Source organism: Rhinoraja longicauda, chromosome 3 (assembly GCF_053455715.1).
Source record: "Rhinoraja longicauda isolate Sanriku21f chromosome 3, sRhiLon1.1, whole genome shotgun sequence".
NCBI lineage: Eukaryota > Metazoa > Chordata > Chondrichthyes > Rajiformes > Arhynchobatidae > Rhinoraja > Rhinoraja longicauda.
In genome coordinates this window covers 47,942,373-47,963,764 of record NC_135955.1, presented here as the reverse complement: position 1 = coordinate 47,963,764, position 21,392 = coordinate 47,942,373, and the positions used below count along the sequence as shown (strand labels likewise).

At 41.7% G+C, this 21,392-nt stretch overlaps 1 protein-coding gene across 2 annotated transcripts in view; it reads left to right on the top strand.

The window, feature by feature from the left end:
* Positions 1-8,290: 8,290 nt before the first annotated feature.
* Positions 8,291-21,392, top strand: part of dock8 (dedicator of cytokinesis 8) — a 181,346-nt gene continuing 168,244 nt past the window's right edge. For both annotated transcript variants that reach the window (XM_078396082.1, XM_078396081.1), the window contains exon 1: positions 8,291-8,358. In XM_078396082.1, the coding sequence (XP_078252208.1) occupies positions 8,309-8,358 (50 nt within the window). In that variant the 5' untranslated portion in view covers positions 8,291-8,308. The remainder of the gene's footprint in view (positions 8,359-21,392) is intronic.

The following is a 21,392-nucleotide window of genomic DNA, read 5'->3' as shown; positions in this document are numbered from 1 at the left end:
GGTGCCAGCACAACAACCTGGCTCTCAATGTAAGTAAGACCAATGATCTGATTGTGGAGGTTGGAAGAGGAAGGATGAGGACCCACAACCCTGTTTATATCAACGGGACAATGGTGAAGAGAGTCAAAAACTTCAAATTCCTGGGCGTGCATATTTCCGAATATCTTTCCGGGACCCTGCATACTGATCCAATTATAAAGAAAGCACATCAATGCTTCTACTTCCTGAGAAGATTACAGAGATTTGGTATGTCAGAGAGGATTCTTCTGAACTTCTACAGGTGTACAGAAGAGAGCATATTGACTGGTTGCATCATGGACTGGTTCGGCAACTTGAATGCCCAGGAGCAAAGAAGACTGCAAAAAGTTGTGAACACTGCCCAGTCCATCACCGGTTCTGACCTCCCCATCATCGAAGGGATTTACCGGAGTTGCTGCCTCAAAAAGGCGGCCAGCATCATCAGAGACCCACGCTACGCTGGCCACATTCATTTCACCCTGCTAATGGGGAGGAAGATACAGGAGACTGAAAACTGTAACTTCCAGGATCAGGAACAGCTTCTTCCCTACAGCCATTCGGTTATTAAGCACTACAACCTCAAATAAGCTGTGAAGTACATAGACTTTTATTGCACGATAATTGTCTGTTTTTTGGTGTGTGTATATATATATATAGGTACTCCTCAGCTTCCGAAGGGGTTCTGTTCCAAGAATCCCATCGGAAACTGAAAGTATCGTAAGTCGAAATGTATTGAAAACACGCAATCCAGAAGCGAGAAGCGGCTCGCTACGGGTCCCTGCCGTTTGCACCATTGCAAAGTCGAACTATCGAAGTCGAACCATCGTAACTTGGGGAGTACCTGTGTATATATATATATATATATATATATATATATATATATATATATATATATATATATCTATGAAATTCTTAATGGCAGCAGCACAACAGAATAACAACAGAATATGTAAACATAGTACACTATAAACAATATAATAAACGAGAGAAAAATTCAGTGTGTGTACACAAATACACACACACATGTGTGTGTATTTGTGTACACACACTGAATTTTTCTCTCGTTTATTATATTGTTTATAGTGTACTATGTTTACATATTCTGTTGTGCTGCTGCCAGTAAGAATTTCATTGTTCTATCTGGGACATAGGACTATAAAACACTCTTGACTCTCTCTTGACTCTTGGTGCAGAATTCCCTAAAGGTTAATATGCAGGTTGAATCGGTAGCAAGGAAGGCAAATGCAATGTTAGCATTTATTTTGAGAGGACCACAATATAAAAATAGTGATGTAATGCTGAGGCTTTGCAAGGCACTGGTCAGACTGCATTTGGAGTACTGTCAGCTGTTTTGGGCTCTTTTTCTGAGGAGGGATGTGCTGACTTTGTAGAGGTTCCAAAGGACCTCTCCATTGTTGTCCATGCCTGTGAATATACTCGGTTCCATCCCTCTCGATCTAAATAATGCCAGAAATGTAAAAATAATGTTTTTTCTGTCCATCCACACACACGCTTTCCAAATATTTAAGAACTGTGGCTGGGTGAGTCCATGATTGGAAGAATTAGAAACTGATAGCAATGAAATAGGGACATAAATTTAGTTGGGATAACAGGAACTGATATTATTTGATCTTTTCCATGCTGAGAGAATTTTACAGGATGTGATTTAAATGATTGAGGAAATTTATGCATTTAAAAATTCTGGAATCAAATGAAAGTCACATGCAGATTTCCTGAGAAATTACGTATACAACTCTGTTGTCGAAAAGCAGCAATGCAATTTAAGACATTCTGTTTCCAAGGTTCTAGCGCCATCTGGTGATAACCATACATATGACCAAAAAAAAAGGATTATCTTGATAAATCATCCAGGATATGGATTAATCCTCACATTCATTTTAAGATTAATTTAACATTCAACATTAATTTTATATAAAATTTCAGTAAAAATTTTAAACAATTCTGTCATTGCTTGGGGCATTTAATTATTTGAGGATAAATATTTAACCAGTTACTACATGAAATTGAAATTGTAAAGAAAACAAATCTCCCACATCTTCTTGTCTCCACTGCCTTCTACTTTCCCTCTAGACCACTCTCTTTGCAACTCCTTGGTTCACTCATCCTTTAGTCTCATCCTCAGTCCCCCATTTCCCTTTTATCCTCATTCTTTCTCCTCTCACCTGTCTCCTTACACGCATATCCACCCCCTCTGGCTTTGCATTCCTCCTCTCTTCTCTTTATATCTGATACACTTTTTGCCTCCTTTTCACCAGTTATCTTTGTCACTTACTCCACCTACGTGTGAATCATCTGCCACACACCTGTATCCACCTATCATTTGCCAGGCTTTGTTCTGCCCCAATCACTCTTTTCCAACTTTCTCCCCTCCGAAAAAAGCTTCCCGACCAGAAATATCATCTATCTTTTCCGTCCCCAAATGCTGTCTGACACGCTGAGTTCCTCCAGCAATTTGTGTTTTGCACAATGTAAAAAAATAACACAATTATGTTAAATGTAAATAAATATACAGTTAGAGGAATCAAATTTTGGGACAGGTACATTCTCTTATAGTGTTTATCAATGCATTATAGGCATCCGCTGATTCCTGACAGAAGCTGTGTGCATGTTAACAACACTTGATTCAGGAATGGGTCTGGTAGTGATTTTGACCATGATTTATAACCTGTTTTTTTCAACCTAGGCTGCGTTCTAAAGAGTTCAAATATTGTAATAAGAGCTGATGACTGTTTAACTGAACCCTAGGGTTTATGCTCACAGTAAACTAAGCACAATGATCTATTTAGTAATAATATTTTTGGCTGTGTTAGCTTCTTTCTTCATGCTACTACTAGTGGATTTGCATTTTCTCTGGGGACTGTGGTGGTGGTGTCTCTCCAGTTCTTTGATGTATTGGTAGTTGGTAATCCATGACTTGGAAGCATACTGGAAGATAGAGATAATGAGCTCTGTGAAGAGTTTGAAATCATAGTCACAGAGTTGTACAGCACAGAAACAGGTCCGTCAGCCCAACTTGTCCGTGCAAAATGCCCCATCTAAGCACTTCCCACCTGCCCACATTTGGCCCATTATATCTCTCTAAACCTTTCCTATCCATGTTGTAAGGGGTTTCTGCGCCGAGCTTTCGCCCGACCTAAGGTCCCCGTGCCTTGCTCTGATCCCTTGACCAGGCCGCGCACACTGGTTCCCCGTGAATGGTTCGACCCACTCACCCCTTACGGTTCTAGACACTGGACTTAGATGCAGGAGCGGTTATAGTGCAGAAAATTCAACCAGACCAGATTTGAAAACCAGGGTTTAAATGGAAAAGGCTTTTATTTAGCGCTTGAGACTATTGTCCATGAATACTTATACAGTTCTATAAGACATATCTATAAAACACATATCGAATCACATGAATACTTTTGTCTATGAATCATAAAACGCACAGTTCTACAAGACATATACACGAATACCTTTTTCTCTGAATTCTAAAAACGCACAGTTCTACAAGACATATACACGACTGTAAGATGGGGAACGTACGACACATCGCAAAATTGACCAACACATATTCCTTTAACACACCCACGTTTATTCAAACCACCCTCCCCTCTACACTAAACTATGTCCAGGATATGTAAGATCGGGGTACATGCTCACCATGGGGCTATTACTGGGGTTACTGGCTGTTCGGTTTTCAGTATTTCTTCTCGAGTTGCGTGCCTGTTCCTCTCTCTTGCATCCGTTCTTCTTGCCTGTCTTTTCTTCCTCCTGCATCCGTTTGACTTCCTTCTTGCGTGAGTTGCAGGTTTCTTCTAGCTTGTGCTTGACTTTAAAACCCAAAGGTCGTGGCCAGTTATAATATTCTGACCCGTCCTATCTCCCGCCAGATCTTGGGATCTCTTTGTTCAAAAAGATATGTATGAGTTCTCTCTCTGATCTGCGCTTATGTCCGGGGGTACCGGGGATGGCCAGACGGTGTTAATTGGTATTTCGTTGCGAGGTGATGGGTTTAACTGGTTTCCCATCACCTACCAGGTAGTTTTCTATGGGCTATTGTGCCCCCTTAACGAGATTAACAGTGTAGGTCGGCTTGGGGCATTGTGAGTATGCTGATGTCAGCGCCCCAGTGTCTGGACTTCGACCTGGTTTCGCAGGTTTCTGCATGGCCAATACCCATCCATTGTTCTGGCCGTGGCTTTGCAGAAACCTAGAGACTGGGCTGTAAGGTTTTTACTTTTGTGGCTGGTCACGAGGTCCTGCAGCCATCTTAGGACCCACAGATTGTGACATCCCTTGGTAAACTGACCGCAGCCTTTCTCCGCTATCAGCCCCAGTCTCCCATTTAAAATGTCCAAACTGCAGCTCTTTGGTTTGGTGTTGCTTTCAGAATGAGGGAAAACTTCTCAAATCTTACAATGTACCTGTCTAAATGTCTTTAAAATTGTTGTTATAGTACCTGCCTCAACTACCTCTTCCATATGCCCACCACCCTCTGTGTGAAAGACCCTCAGGTTCCTATTAAATGTTTCCCTTCCCACCTTAAACCTACATCCTCTGATTCATGATTTCCTTACTCTGCGTAAAAGACTCTTGTGCATTCATGCTATCTAGTCCCCTTATGATCTAATACACCTCCATAAGTTCATCCCTCAGCCATCTGCACTCCAAGGAATAAAGTTCTAGCTTGCCCAACATCTTTCTCAAGTCCTGGCAACAGGACTCTTAAATCTTCTCTGCACTCTCCAGCTTAACAACCTCCTTCCTAAAGCAGGGTGACCAAAGCTGAACACAATGCCACAAATGTGGTCTCACCAATGTCTTGTACAACTGCAACATAAGATCCCAACTTCTGTACTCAATATCCTGACTGAAGAAGGCCAATGTACCAAAAGCCTTCTTGACCACTCTAACCATCTGTGATGCCATTTTCAAGGAACTATGTACCTGCACTCCTAGATCCCTCTGCTCTACAACACTCTACAGGGCCCTACTATTCATTGTAAAGGTCCTGTCCTGTTTTGACTTCCCAAAAAGCAACACCTCGCACTTCATTCTTTATCTCAGAGGGCCAATAGTTTTGCTGACACACTGATGGGGTAGATTTTTCCCCCAAAAATAAACTTTATTCAGAATAAAAATATATACTCTTCAGACATTCTCAGTGTCTATACATTCATTAGTGTCATACTTAGTGGTGATTGCACCTATCTTTTAATGAAACATCTTTGCCACCCATGTGGCCCCCTGGGGTTATATCCCTTCCTTTGCTTGAGGATGTCCCCACTGGACTCTGTCAGCAACGTCCAGATGACTGGCACGTTGTATGGCATTGGTGCCAGGCCCATCCTCTGCAACACTGGACAGGTCGAACCTCAGGACATAATGACACTTGATTGGAGTCATAATAGAGTGATACAGCGTGGAAACAGACCCTTTGGCCCAACTTGCCCACACTGGCCAACATATCCCAGCTACGCTAGTCCCACCTGCCTGCGTTTGGTCCAAACCTGTCCTATCTATGTACCTGTCTAACTGTTTCTTAAATGTTGAGATAGTCCTTGCCTCAACTACCTCCTCAGGCAGCTTGTTCCATATGCCCTCCACCCTTTATGTGAAAAAGTTATGCATCAGATTCCTATTAAATCTTTTCCCCTTCAATGTAAACCTATGTCTTATACAACTGCAACATGACTCCCCAACCTCAATTCCCCTAGAAGGTCATAAGGAATAGGAGTAGAATTAGGCCATTCAGCCCATCAAGTCTACTCTGCCATTCAATCATGGCTGACCTATCTCTCCCTCCTACCTTCATACTCCTACCTTCTCCCCATTACCTCTGACACCAGTACTAATCAAGAATTGTTCGATCTCAGCCTTCAAAACATCCACTGACGGCCTCTACAGCCTTCTGTGGCAAATAATTCAATACATTCACCACCCTCTGACTAAAGAAATGTCTCCTCATCTCATTCCTAAAAGAACATCCTTTAATTTTGAGGCTATGACCTCTTGTTCTAGACTCCCCCACTAGTGGAAACATCCTCTCCACATCCACTCTATTCAAGCCTTTCACTATTCTATATGTTTCAATGAGGTCCCCCTTCATTCTTCTAAGCTCCAGCGAGTACAGTCCAGTGCCGACAAATGCTCATCATATGTTAACCTACTCATTCGGGCGGCACGATGGTGCAGCGGTAGAGTTGCTGCCTTACAGCGAATGCAGCGCCGGAGACTCAGGTTCGATCCTGACTACGGGCGCCGTCTATACGGAGTTTGTACGTTCTCCCCATGACCTGTGTGGGTTTTCTCCGAGATCTTCGGTTTCCTCCCACACTCCAAAGACGTACAGGTATGTAGGTTAATTGACTGGGTAAATGTAAAAAATATAAAAAATTGTCCCGTGTGTGTGTAGGCTAGTGTTAATGTGCGGGGATCGCTGGGCGGTAAGGACTCGGTGGGCCGAAGGGCCTGTTTCCACGCTGTATCTGTATCTCTAAATTGCTGGGATCATTCTTATAAACCTCCTCTGGACCCTCTCGAGCGTCAAGTCAAGTCAAGTCAAGTCAATTTTATTTGGAAAGCACATTTAAAAACAACCCACGTTGACCAAAGTGCTGTACATTTGATTAGGTTCCAATAGAAAAAAAAAGAAAACATACAGTAGCACGCAAACAGTTCACAGCGCCTCCTCAATGAGCCTCAAACGCTAGGGAGTAGAAATATGTTTTGAGCCTGGAATTAAAGGAGTCGATGGAGGGGGCAGTTCTGATGGGGAGAGGGATGCTGTTCCACAGTCTAGGAGCTGCAACTGCAAAAGCGCGGTCACCCCTGAGTTTAAGCCTAGACCGCGGGATAGTGAATAGCACCAAGTCGGCCGATCTGAGGGACCTGGAGTTAGAGAGGGGGGTTAGAAGATTTTTGATGTAGGGGGGGGAGTGTCCATTTAGGGCTTTATACGTGAATAGGAGGAGCTTGAAGTTGATTCTGTACCGTACAGGGAGCCAGTGGAGAGAGGCCAGAATCGGGGTGATGTGGTCCCTTTTACGGGTACCCGTCAGGAGTCTCGCTGCGGCGTTTTGGACCAGTTGCAGGCGGGACAGGGAAGATTGGCTGATCCCAGTGTTTAGGGAGTGTCAGCACGTCAGCACATCCTTCCTCAGATATGGTGCCCAAAATTGCTCACAATATTCCAAATGTGGCATTACCAGCGCCTTATAGAGAGAGCCTCAGCATTACATCTCTGTTTTTGTATACAAAACCTCTTGAAATAAATGCTAGCATTAAGTTTGTTTTCTTTACTACCAATTCGACTTGCAGATTAACATTTTGGGAATCCTGCATCAGCACTCCCAAGTCCCTTTGCATCTCCGTTTTCTGGATTCTCTCCCTTTTTAGAAAATAGTCTATGCCTTTATTCCTACTACCAAAATGCATGACTCCACACTTTGCTACACTGTATTCCATCTGCCACTTCTCTGCCCACTCTCCTAACCTGTCCTTCTGCAGAGTCCCTGCTTTCTCTACACTACCTGACCTTTCATCTATTTTCATATCATCCGAAGCTCCGACATGCTTTGACTCTACGCACAGCCTGATAATGCCACACATGTAAGTGTCTATTAGGATGAGGGTGATGTTAGGCACGCTTTTGGACTTGTATATGGACTTGTACTCTGTATGGAGTCTGCAGAAGGATTTGGACGGAGCAGTGAATTTCACCTTTGAGAAATGGCTCCTCTGAAATGGAATGTAGTCAAGGTCTCACTGTGGACTTTTATTTTCCAGAGCAGTTTTGCACAGCAAGGGCATGTTGTTTTGTGGAGGTTATGCTTAAGACTCGTTCTCCCCTATGCTTCAGTGAACAGGTTGATCATGACTTGGAACTCAGTCCCTAAATGCACACATAAGCAAATGTTTTCTGCATACTGCGGTTTAATGACTAAGGTTGGGTTGACCTTGACAAGCACTTTATTCTGTTAGTGTCAGCTTGTCTGCATGTGTGTAAGAGAGATAGAGATTTATCTGAAAGAGCTGAAAGCATATCTGAATTTCACACAGCAGAATGCAAATTCAACATGTTCCCTGTGAAGTAACTGGTCTCTTTCATCTCGACCAGCTGACTTGGCCAGTTCACGAACCACCCCCCTCGTGTACAATTGGCTCTGTCCCTGGAGCGAAAGGTGAAAATGCGGAAGTTTCCACCCGAGATGGGTATTTTCATATTTAGATCACAGCCTTAACATTGGTCTCCAGCTGGATTTCCGGGGACACAAACTCAACACCGATGGCGACTTTAAATTCGGAGCGGAGAGCTTTCGTGCAGAAGATCAACAGGTGAGCGGTTTGTAAATGCCTCCAGATTTGGGCAGTGAGTGCGTGAAGGTTGACTGCACAACATGCAGCAGAGTGGCTGCGAACAGCCAGGGATTTCATGCTGCAAAGCCATTTACACCGGCGCTGCGTTATTCACGATATGTACTGTATTTTTCCCGTTAAAACATGCCATGACTTTAAAGGGTTTAGTTTTTTTAAAATAAACGAGTCTGTTTTCAAAATCGATCTTTCTGTTGATATTGTGTTTTCCGACCATGTGAGCCAAGCGTTCCTTCAGATTGCACTTAACGTGTAAAACCGTAACTTCACGGGAAAGCATAGACCATTGATTCCTCTACAACAGTGAGTCTCAAGCTCCTTCAACGAAGACTGAAGGAGCAAGTGCGAAATGGAAATACACCCATAAAGCACAATTTAATCGGAGGATTAATGACATTTAATGGGTCTTGGTGTACATGCAGTTAGGAACATTTGGCGTTTGCGAGCATTCTCACTTTTGGTCAGTTTTCAAATTCAAGTGCCAATCGTAAACATAAATTAGTCTTTGACATTCAGTGCGGCGCTGGGTTGCTGTATTAGAACATACTGTGCTGTACAGCACAGTATTTGACCCATAATATTTGTGCCAAACATGATGCCAACTTAAACTGATTTCATCTGCCTGCCCATGACCCACACCCCTCCATTCCCTGCACTTCCTCGTGCCTAAGTAAAAGTCTCTTAAATGACACTTTGGTATCTGCCTCCTCCACCAGGACTGGCAATGCGTTCTAGTCTGTGTAAAAAGCAATGCCCTGCACATCTCCATTAAACATTCCCCCTCTCACCTTATGCCCTCAAGTGTCGGACATTTCCACTCTGGAGAAAAAGGTTCTGACTGTCTACCCTATCGGTGTGCCTCATAATTTTATATACTCCCCTCAACCTCCTTTTGCTCGGGTATTTTATTTCATTCTTCACATGCTTAAATTATAATGTTTTATTTTTAATTGTCAACTGTATATTGTGTTGTTACTTACGAGCAAAGCACCAAGGCAAATTCCTTGTATGTATACATAATTGGCTAATGAAATTTATTCCATTCAAATCAATTCAAAACCTTCTACATTCCAGAGAGTCTTGCTGGAATTGTCCCTGCATTTTACAGCCAGTTAAACCATAGTCAAATGAAGATCAAAAACACTGCAGCTGCAAGACATCTATATACTAAAACTCTCGTTTGTTATCTTGTTTGTGACAGAACTTCAGCCAAAACGGTACACGATAGCGTGACAATTTTAGGCCCACCTTACTCACCATTGTCACTTTAGTGATAATGCAAGTAGTTTTATTGAAATCGGTCTTATATATTTAAAGTTATTCACATTTTAAAGTTTAAAAGGAGGAGGAGTGGGGTAAATCTATCCTTGGGAGGGAGGGGGGAGGGAGGTGGGAGGAGGATAAGGGGGATGGTGGGGGGAAGGGAGGGGAGGGACAGAGGAAAGGGGGAGAGGGAGGGAGGGAGGGGGGATAAGGGAGGGGGAGGGGGAGAGGGGAAGGAGGAGTGGGGGGGGGGGGGGAGAGGGGAGAGGAAATGGGGGAGGAGAGGGTGCTGCACCAATGCAGGAGAGGTTTGGGCCCAATGGGTCCACTTGGTCTAGTCTGAAATAAAATCAGAAAGTGTATCTATGCGGAACTCTTGAAAAAAAACCAGTTTCTCTTTCCATGTGTGCTGGCTGATCTGTGCGTTTCCAGCATATTCTGGGTTTTTTTAAAGTTCAACTACAGCCTGTTCTGCCTGATTACCGTCTGGCCATGGTGCATGTGGAGAGGTTGGTGCTCTTTGTGGGAGAATCGTTTAAAAATACAGAGTCACTCATGTGAGTTGGAGATGAGGTGATATTTTGTTATTGTTTTTACTCAGAAGGTTGAGTCTTTCATTGGTTTACGGAAGCAAGGTATTTGAAGGATTTTAAGCAGAGATATACAACAAGGAGTGGAATGTTATTGCAGGTAGACTGCAATGCAGAACTCTGTTTACAATCAGACTATAGAAACATAGAAAATAGGTGCAGGAGTAGGGCATTCGGCCCTTTGAGCCAATTCAATATGACCACGGCTGATCATCCAAAATCAGTACCCCGTTACGGCTTTTTCCCCATATCCCTTGATTCCCTTAGCCCTAAGAGCTAAATCTAACTCTCTCTTGAAACCATCCAGTTAATTGGTCTCCACTGCCTTCTGTGGCAGATAATTCCTCAGATCCACAACTTTCTGGGTGTAAAAAAAAAACCTCATCTCAGTCCTAAATGGCCTACCCCTTATTCTTAAACTGTGACCCCTGGTTCTGGACTCCCCCAACATCAGGAACAATTTTCCTGCATCTCCCCTGTCCAATGCTCCAAGAATTCTATATGTTTCTATAAGATCCCCTCTCATCTTTCTAAATTCTAGCGAATACAAGCCCAGTCGACCCATTCTTTCATCATATGTCAGTCCCGCCATCCTGGGAATTAACCTGGTGAGCCTAAGCTGCACTCCCCCAATAGCAATATTGTCCTTCCTCAAATTAGGAGACCAAAATTGCACACAATACTCCAGGTGTGGTCTCACCATGGCCTCGTACAACTGCAATAGGACCTCCTTGCTCCTAAACTCAATTCCTCTCCCAATGAAGGCCAACATGCCATTGTCTTTCTTCACTGCCTGCTGAACCTGCGTGCTTACTTTCAGTGACTGATGTACAAGCACACCCTGGTCTCATTGCACCTCCCATTCTCCTAATCTGACACCATTCAGATAATAATCTACCTCCTGTTCTTGCCACCAAAGTGGATAACTTCACATTTTCCACGTTATACTGCACCTGCCATGCTTCTGCCCACTCACCCAACCTATCCAAGTCACCCTGCAGCCTCATAGCATCCCCCTCACAGCTCACATTACCAATCAGCTTTGTGTCATCTGCAAACTTAGAGATGTTACATTTAATTCCATTGTGTAAATCGTTAATATATATTGTAAACAACTGGGGTCCCAACACCGAGCCTTACGGCATCCCATTAGTCACTGCCTGCTATCTTGAAAAGGACCGGTTAATTCCTACTCTTTGCTTCCTGTCTGCCAACCAGTTATCTATCCATGTCAATACCCTACCCCCAATACCATGTGCTCTAATTTTGCACACTAAGCTCTTGAGTGGGACCTTATCAAAGGCTTTTTGAAAGTTCAGATACACCACATCCACTGGCTCTCCCTTATCCATTCTACTTGTTACATCCTCAAAAAATTCCAAAAGATTAGTCAAGCATGATTTCCCCTTCATAAATCCATGCTGACTTTGAGCGATCCCGTCACTGCATTCCAAATGTGCTACTATAACATCTTTAATAATTAACTATATGGGGATATGGGGAGAAGGCAGGAACAGGGTACTGATTGTGCATGATCAGCCATGATCATGGTGAATGGCGGTGCTGGCTTGAAGGGCCGAATGGCCTACTCCTGCACCTATTGTCTGTTGACTACAGCATCTTCCCCACTACCGATGTAAGGCTAACTAGTCTATAATTCCCCATTTTCTCTCTGCCTCCTTTCTTAAAAAGTGATTTACATTGGCTACCCTCCAATTCACAGGAACTAATCCAGAGTCAAGAGAACTTTGGAAAATGAGCACCAATGCATCCATGATTTCTAGCGATACTTCCTTGAGTACTCTGGGATGCAGACTATCAGGCCCTGGGGATTTATCTGCCTTCAGTCCCAGCTGTTTACCTAACACCATTTTCTGACTAATGTGGATTTTCTTCAAATCCTCCCTCCCAATAGATTCTCGGTCCCCTAGTATTTCTGGGAGATTGTGTCTTCTTTAGTGAAGACAGAACCAAAGTACTCATTTAACTGTTCTGCCATTTCCTTGTTTCCCATTATCAATTCACCTGTCTATGACTATAAGGGACCTACATTCGTCTTCACTAATCTTTGCCTTTTTAATACCTAAAGACATTTTTACAGTCAGTTTTTATATTCCCCACAAGCTTTCTTTCATGCTCTTTTTTCCCCCTCTTAATTAACCTCTTTCTCCTCCTCTGTTGAGATCTAAATTTCTCCCAGTCTTCTGGTTTGCCGTTTCTTCTGGCCAATTTATATGCCTCTTCCTTGGATTTAACACTGTCCTTGTACAAAATTAAGAACCTGGAAAAGCCAGCAGTTCTTATCAAAAATGAATGGGCTTCAGTAATAGCATAGTACTGTTGATCATTACAGCTCAAAAGGCCATGAAGCACTGAGTAGATTTTCTCTCAACATATTGTCCAGGATCAGAATTCATGAAAAATATACCAACTTGGTGAGATACTAATATCATTAGTGAACAGATTTAGCACTTTAAGAAAACCCTTAAGAAAACTTAATTACATATTAACATATTGTGGAACACAGTGAAGTCATAACAATTATAACCTTCAGCTCTATGACTTTTTTGGATATTCATATCTCTTTGGCTGCTTTTGTTTTACTCTCCAAATTTATCCCTCAAGATAGCAAATATCACCTCCCTATCTATACTCTCCCAGTAAAAAGGTTCTCCCTCAACTTGTTGGGTTTATTACTATCTTGTATTATGCTTTGTTATTCGGCTTTCACCACCTAGAATAACAAATATCTACCCTATATATCCTTTTACAATCTTGCATAACTCAATCAGTTCACCCCTTACATTTTTTGGAGACTTGCCTCAGGCTGCCAATTTTTATCTGAGGTTGAAAACTCGAAGTTCTAGTATGGTTCAAGTAAATCTATCTTCACCATCAAAATTGTCGGCAATACTCTGTGTTGGTCAAACTAAGGTAATATAACTTCTACTTTTCAAATCTTTTTGTTAGAAATTAACTCCAATACTCTGCATTTTATGGCCTTCCTGTGAATATGTATTGATCCTCTTTCCTCTGAGCACTATGGTTTCCGTATTTTTCCTACAAAATGCATCTCCTCAACTCAAAAATATCAAAATACATTTGCCAATTCCATATTTTATTCTGCAAGTTTATTAAAATTTAGTTTGTCACAGTCCTTTTCCGTGTTAACCAATTTTGGTTTTGGCTGGAAATTATTTTAATGTACATTGGATCTGTGTCCAACTCATTTTGAGACAAGTTTTCTATCCATTCTGGATATCTATCCGAATGAAGCTAAACTAATCCTGGATAGACGGAGTATAATTGCAGAGTCAGGATATGATATCAAACTTAGCAGCATAATAAATAATGAATTGGCTTGTATTAAGCTTCAAGAAAACATAAAATGGGTAAATGGACACACAACAGATGTAATTAAATGTGGATCATGTGTGACACATTTTGAAACAAGAGGCATCTAAATGCCACTACTTGGTATGGGATGCTAGAGTGGAAAGATTTGGATACTCTTAGGTATTGAAAGAAAGCAGGCAAATTTCATAAAGCAAGTAAGGGAATGTTGGAAGCACAAGTGACTGCCTCAGAGGGCAGTGGAGGCCAATTCTCTGAATACATTCAAGAGAGAGCTAGATAGAGCTCTTAAGGATAGCGGAGTCAGGGGGTATGGGGAGAAGGCAGGAACGGGGTACTGATTGAGAATGATCAGCCATGATCACATTGAATGGCGGTGCTGGCTCGAAGGGCCGAATGGCCTACTCCTGCACCTATTGTCTATTGTCTATTGACGACAGACAATAGGATCTGAAACAAAATGTTTTAAATATGCAGAAGGAACACAGCTGGGCAAGCGGCATCTCTACCTAAAATGCTGACCATCTCCTTGCCTCCTTTTAAACTGCTGAACCCACTGAATTCCTCCAGAAATTTGTTTTGTTTTTTTGCATAAGGAATCTTAGCTTTGTAAATAAGGGGATTGAATGTATAAATATGAACAAATTGCTAATTATGCCTTGGGTGGAATTAAAGTAAAAACAAAATATAGCAGAAGCACTCATCAGATCAAGCATCACCTGTGGAAAGAGAAACAGAGTTAACATTTGGATGAAAGACCCTTCGTCAGCTGTGTCGGATTATGGGCAACGCATATTTGAGGAAAGATTTCATCAGGTCTTGGATAGGGTTCAGAGGATTTACACAAGGATCATGCAAGGGGCAAGAGATTTCTGAAGTGTATGGATTGCACTGAGAAGCATGGCATAAATACACCTCTCCTTCCTACTTACAACAAGAAAAAGTGAAGAAGACCAAATTGAGTTGTCAAAACTGATTAATCTTGAGGGAACAAATAGGGAATTTTGTTTGACATGTAGATGTCTAACTAGACGTCTAACATCTATATACTAAAACTCTCATTTGTTTATTTGTTTGTTCCTGAACTACAGCCAAAATGGTACACGATAGCGTGACAATTTTAGGCCCACCTTACTCACCGTCATCCTTTTGGTGCTAATGGAAGAAGTTTCATTGCAATTGGTGTTATATTTTTAAAGTTATTCACATTTTAAAGTTTAAATCTATCTCCTAGGGAGGGGGGGGGGGGGGAAGGGGAGGAGAGAGGATAAAGGGGATTGAGGGGGATGGTGGGGGAGGGGGAGGGGTAGGGGAGGGGTGGAGGGAGGAGAGGAAAGGGGGGAAGGAGGTGAGAGGGTGCTGCACCAATGCAGGAGAGGTTTGGACCCAACGGGTCCACTTGGTCTTACATTATAAATATGATGGGAAGGAACTGTAGATGCTGATAACACCAATAATAGCTCAGCGGGTCAGGCAGCATCTCTGGAGAAAAAGGATGGGTAATGTTTCAGGTTGGGATTCGGGTTAACACATGATCGTAGAGCCATCTGAAGAAGCTTCCCAACCCAAAACGTCATCTATACTTTTCCTCCAGAGATACTGCCTGACCCGCAGGGTTACTCCAGCATTTTGTGCCATACATTATAAATAATTGGCCAAGGAAGTGGAGAAGAAATACGTTTATTTTTCACTCTGAATTGTTAATAATGTATTCGCACTAAGTGGCAAACTGATGAAATCTGATTCTATTGGCACATTTAAGAAGGTAATTATACGCTAACTTGGAGATGACTAATTGCGGAGAGGAGGAAAAGCCCAAGTTACAAGACTAAATTGTATATCTCTTTCAAAGAGATGGCACTCGGTTTATTGGCTGCCAGCCTTTTGGCTTAGCTGTATGATTCTACATTTCCATTTACAACTTGTTTTGTGCACTTTATTGTTTCTCAACCCCTCTTTCTAGATGCTGTTCAAAACCCTCCTCTTTAAACAAACCTTTGCTCTCCTGACATAAATTGCCTTATGGCTTAACGCTAATTTTTTGTATTATCTTTCCAACAACAATAATGTGCCTTCAGGTATAAAAAGCATTATATAAACAAATGTTATTGTTACACTTCACAAACTAAAGTTCACTAAAATCTATGGACAAACTATTTAACATTTGGTCTTGCATTAAGCTGAGGCTCGATTATTGGTAACAGATGGAGGAACATTTACAGATTAGGTCAAGTTTGCTGTTAATTTTCGTACATTTTGCTTTATTTGTTGCATACGTAAGGGAATTTTATTTAAGGTAATGACAAGGGGGCAGTTAATTCAAACTACCTTTTGTGGGCAAACTGTAAAATGCTGTGAGTCATACTGGCATCAGTGATATGTATGGCCACAAGAAGAGTAATGTGATCTTCAGAATTTTGTCAATACATTTAATTTAATTTTGAGAAAAGGATTGCAAAACATGGCTTCCTTATCTCACAAGTTAGCTTGGCTTGAGAGCTTGGAGACCAATGTGACTTGTGTACCACTGTTACTCTCAAATTATATTGAATGTATATATTAATAATATTACATGAGATACATTGTCCTGTTTCTATGCTGTAAAATTCAATGTCAACCCAATTCATGCTGGTGCTTATACACCATTTGAGCCTCTGCTGTCTTTAACAATGCTTATTAACATTTATCTCATCTGGGCATTTATCTCATCTGGACAAACAATTTTTGTTTAGGGTCAGAGGTCAAATATGACTGGTCATGTATATGGCCTCACATGGTCACACACATGACCAGCCAGACCAGCCAATCATATTTGACCTCTGACCCTAAACAAACATAACATAAAAATTTCACTTGATAAACTTCGACATAGATGCCATATATACAGTACAAAACAATATATCTGTAATGCTTTCAGAATTGGAAGAGATGTATTCCACAATTTTTCACATTTTTGGTCACACATGTGACTAAGAATGGCCCATCTATGCTTCTTTCCATTTGATCACAAAAGAAAATGCATATTGGAATAAATCTCAGAACTGCAGTTTTTCTTCCTCCAACCACATAATTGCTGGCATAGAACATAGTGGCATATTAATTCTGACTGAAAGCTCCAACCACTGAACCTTACAGCTGTACAAAAATCTTCAAAGGCTCAATGTTTCAGGCAAGCAAGAGAACAACAATTCAGCAACCACCAAGTGTTAATCTAATTAATGCATCAATGGACATTACATTTGGTTTATAATTCATAATCATTATTTTTTTAGAAATAGAAATAAAGCATTTGATTGTTTAGCCAAGGTTGGATATAATGAGGGGTACAGAGCAAATAATATTGAGATATGAATCAGGCAGTTTTTTGCCAATTTAGCACCAATTTAAAGGGCTCAGTCATGATTTCCTTTTGATAATAGAATTATCAAGACTTTATCAGGTTGAAGCAACATTTATTTTGAAGGGATTGGCGCTTCACTAATTTTATACATAATGTGCAGGACATGATGCTCAACATCCGTTGTGGCTGTGGATTTAAAGGAAATGGCACCAAAAAAGGAAGAAGTAACCAGCTCGAGTTGATTCCTTCACCTCTACCATACTTTTATTTGCTCTGATGTTTAGTTTTGAATTGAAGTAAAGGGCCTGTCCCACTTAGACGATTTTAAGGCGACTGCTGGCGACTAGGCTGTTGCCGAACGTTCGCCGGGGTGTCGCGGGCATGATCGTGAGGAGTCTTCAATGAATCGTAGTGGATCTCGGCGCGTCACGGAAAAAAAATCCAGATGGAAATTTCTCGCCGACAGCTGGCTTGTCACCAGGTATCGAAGCTTATTGCGGGCGCTGTCGCATGCTGTCCCCAGGTTTGCTAAGTTGTCGCAGATGCATTTAGAAGCACGTAATATTAAATTAAGAAAAGGCATTTGAAGATACCAGAAGATAGTTTTGTTTAACCAATTTATTTACCGTGAGGACATTTGACAGGTAGATTGGAGGCGACAGTTTGACGGTCAGGTAAGCGTGGGAATTTCACAATGTTTCCGAAGACTGTGTAACCTCTCAGCCAGGTGCTAGTTTCACAACTTGTATCGACCTGACTCGGCATTGTCGTGGTCATTGTCGTAGGGTAAAAGAAATTTTCAGCAATCTGCTACAACTTTGACAGTCGCCAGCAGTCGCCTTAAAAATCGACTAACTGGACCAGGCCCTTAAATCATGTGGAAGATCTTTAAATGTCATAAGAACTTTGTTTAAATCCTAATCACACAGCACAGAAACAGGCCGCACTAAGATGCCTATCTACATCAAATCCTTTTTCCTGTATTTGGCCCATTTTCCCCAATTCCTTTCCTATCCATGCACATGTCCAATGTTTTGTAATCGATTCTACCACCTCCCATTGCAGCTTTCACCCCCCATTCTTATGTGAAAATCCTGCCCCTCAGATTGTCTTTAAATATTTTCTCTCTTGTCTTTACTTTTAGACTCCCTTACCATCAGAAATGGCATTACATCTCAGCATCAAGAGGTACAAAGCAATATAATCAAAGCTAGGGCAGAATAGTGGCAGAGCTAATGGAGCTGCTGCCTCACAGCTCCAACTACCCAGCTTCAGTCCAGACTTCCGGTGCTGCCTCTGTGGAATTTATTTGTTCTCCCTTCGTCCCCCTCTTCCCCTCTTCCCCCGTCCCCCCCTAAACAAAAAGTTCTCTGGTTTTTAAAGACATACGGGTTGGTGGATTAATTGGTCACTGTAAATTGCCTACAGTGTGCAGGTGAGTGGTAGAATCTGGGGGAAGTTGATGAGAGTGTAGAGAGAATAAAAAATGAGATGAGTGTGAATGGGTGCTTAATGGATGGTGTAGACTTCATGAGCTGAAGGGCTGCTTTCATACTTGAAGAATCGAGGTAGCATAAATTCATGTATTGATTAGGCCACAATTAGAAAACCATGCATTTCTGGTCACTGTACAATAGAAAGGAAGTGGCAGTGCGAGAAGGAGTGTGGAGGAGGTTTGCCAGGATGTTGCCTGGAATAAAGTGCTTTAGTTGCAAGGATGATTTGAATTGGCAGGATTTGCCTCAGTGGAGCGCAGGGGGCTATGGTGCTGATTTTCTAGAGGTTTTTAAATTATGAGGGTGGGGAGCATAGATAAGGTACATATAAATTCCACTCTGTATGAAAGTGAGTGTACTACATTTTTTTCATCTCCATTAAAAAATTCTTTAGATCCTGAGCTTCCAGTAATTTCAAGAAAATTGCCATTTGCACATTACCTCATGAAGCAGATATGTGATTCCAATAAGATAAACGTTTGTGGCAGACCTTTAATGAATTGCCCTCCTTGGGATAAAGTTGCAAAGAGGGCTGTTTATGACCTGATTCTGTACTTGGACTTGGACATTCCCATTTTGGACGTCTGTAGCCCAGCTGATGGCTCTTCCTTAAACACACTGGAGGCTCTACATCTCTTGCCCCAATCGCTACTTAAGTGGATTGTGAACAATTTATTTTCTATTGTTGTAATTTGACAAGCCTTTGCTCGTCCAAGACTGCAGCTAATTGAAACATATTGTAATTTGCCTCTTCTACTGCATAAGAATGGTCGTTCACTGTCTCTGTTTAAAGATAGCCATTTGTTAGATTGATATACACGATTCTTTAGAATAATTATTTTAAAAGGGCGTGGAGCATTTTCTAAAGAGGCCAAAGATCAGTAGGTGGAACAAGTAGGTGATTTTCAAAGGATTCAGACTTACCTGTGTTTCAAGTGACATTGACTGCATGCTTATAGATTCCCTATCCTATCGCAGTGCTATAAGGAATCCCAGCCCCAGAAACATGCAAATGATGTGTTATCAAAGGCAGCAGTATGCATATAGGTAATGTTAGATTATATGTGAAGTGTGACAGTATATGGACCATTGGCATGCTGAGGTGCAGTTTCCTCTGCTGGGATTATTGTGATAGACCCCAGTAATACTCACCAGAGCTGGTGACACATTGTGTTCATCTGCTGTAAGCTGTATGACCTGAATGCCACCACAACCAGGCCAAAGGCCGAGCAATGGGAAATGGAGTTTAAATCAGATAAATGAGAGATGTTGTACTTTGGTAGGACAACCAAGGCAGGACTGTTCCTGTGTTGTACTGTTTTGTTTATTTTATTTTAGAGATACAGTGTGGAAACAGGCCCTTTGGCCCACCAAGTGCGTGCTGACCAACTATCACCTGGATACTAATTCTATCCTACACTCCAGGGATAATTTACAGAAGCCAATTAACCTACAAACCTGCATATCTTTGGAATGTGGGAGGAAACGTGAGCACCTGGAGAAAGCTCACTAGGTCACAGAGAGAACATACAAATTCCACACAAGAAGCACACGTAGTCAAGATTGATCCCGGGTCTCTGGAGCTGTAAGGCAGCAACTCTACCATTGCATCATTTTGGTCTATGTTCTGTAGATACTGCTTGATCCACTGAGAATATCTAACATTTTCTGTTTTTCTTTCAGATTTCCATCACTGGAGATTTAAAAAAAATTGTTATCATGCATTTTATTTCTGAGAATTTTTTTCTGTGGTTGGCCAATCCCCCTTTTTTGGTTCACTGCAGGCCTGGCCCTGAGGAAAACCAGCATTACGTTGAATTAGTAACCAAATAATCTTTTAGTTTTAATGAGGTTGTCTGCATGTGGAATTTAACAAAGGCACCAGGGGAATTTGCAGTTTTACTCAAATATTGCCGTGGGATTTTTTTTTAACATTAATGTAAGCAGACAGATGGAAACACGAGAAACTGCAGATGTTGGATTTTTGAGCAAAACACAAAGTAAAGGAGGAATTCTGTCAGGCAGATCCAGGGAGGGAAGGGCCAGATGACATTTTGGGCTGGGTCCCTTCTTCAGACCTTCCTGGAAGCCCAGATAGATGGAAACCTGTTCAAATATATTTGTCCATATACAAAACAGGTTAAATTCCATCCTGGCTCTATGTATTTAAAGCAGGGGTGTCAAACTTATTTTTGGCCCGCGGGCCGGTAGTTTGACACCCCTGATCTAAAGTGTAACCTCACAAACAAAGGCAGCCAGAAAATGGGGCAGAATTCTGTTCCTTCCAGATTTTGTGCTGTGGAAAAATTTGGGAACGTTGGTCTGATGATAGATTTTCCACCTACCTAACTCGTTGTAAAGAGAGACACAAATTGCTGAAGTAACTCAGTGGGACAGGTAGCATCTCTGGAGAGAAGGAATGGGTGACGTTTCAGGTTGAGACCTATCTTCAAAAGAATTATTTGGGGAAGTGCCAAGGCTATTCTTGGAATGCCACACAGCACTCCTCCAGTTACGTTCTGGCTTCCATTGAAACTACTTTGCGCTTGCCTTGTTTTCCTTCAGGTGAACACTTCTAATTCAAATGATTAAGATCCTGGGGCAGAGGATTTATTTAGGAGCTGCTCCACTTTTGAAGCACATGAGTTGGGGGAACACTATTACCAGGAACTTACAGGCAATGGAAGCCCATCAGAGGTTACAAATAACCATCATTGATTAAATGCACCGTTTGCTTAATTTAAAACATGCTGATTGAACACTGGTTTGGATGCACTTAATTCCCACTTAGTTCAAATTTCTTTGACATATGCAGCTCAATTTTGGTTTCATTTTTCTCCTGGTACCACACTAAAGTGTCTGTATTGGAGCATATGTTCTACCCAAATTAGAGTTTGATACACACAAATTTTCAAACTGAGAAGTGATTGAAACTGGATAACATGAAAAAGG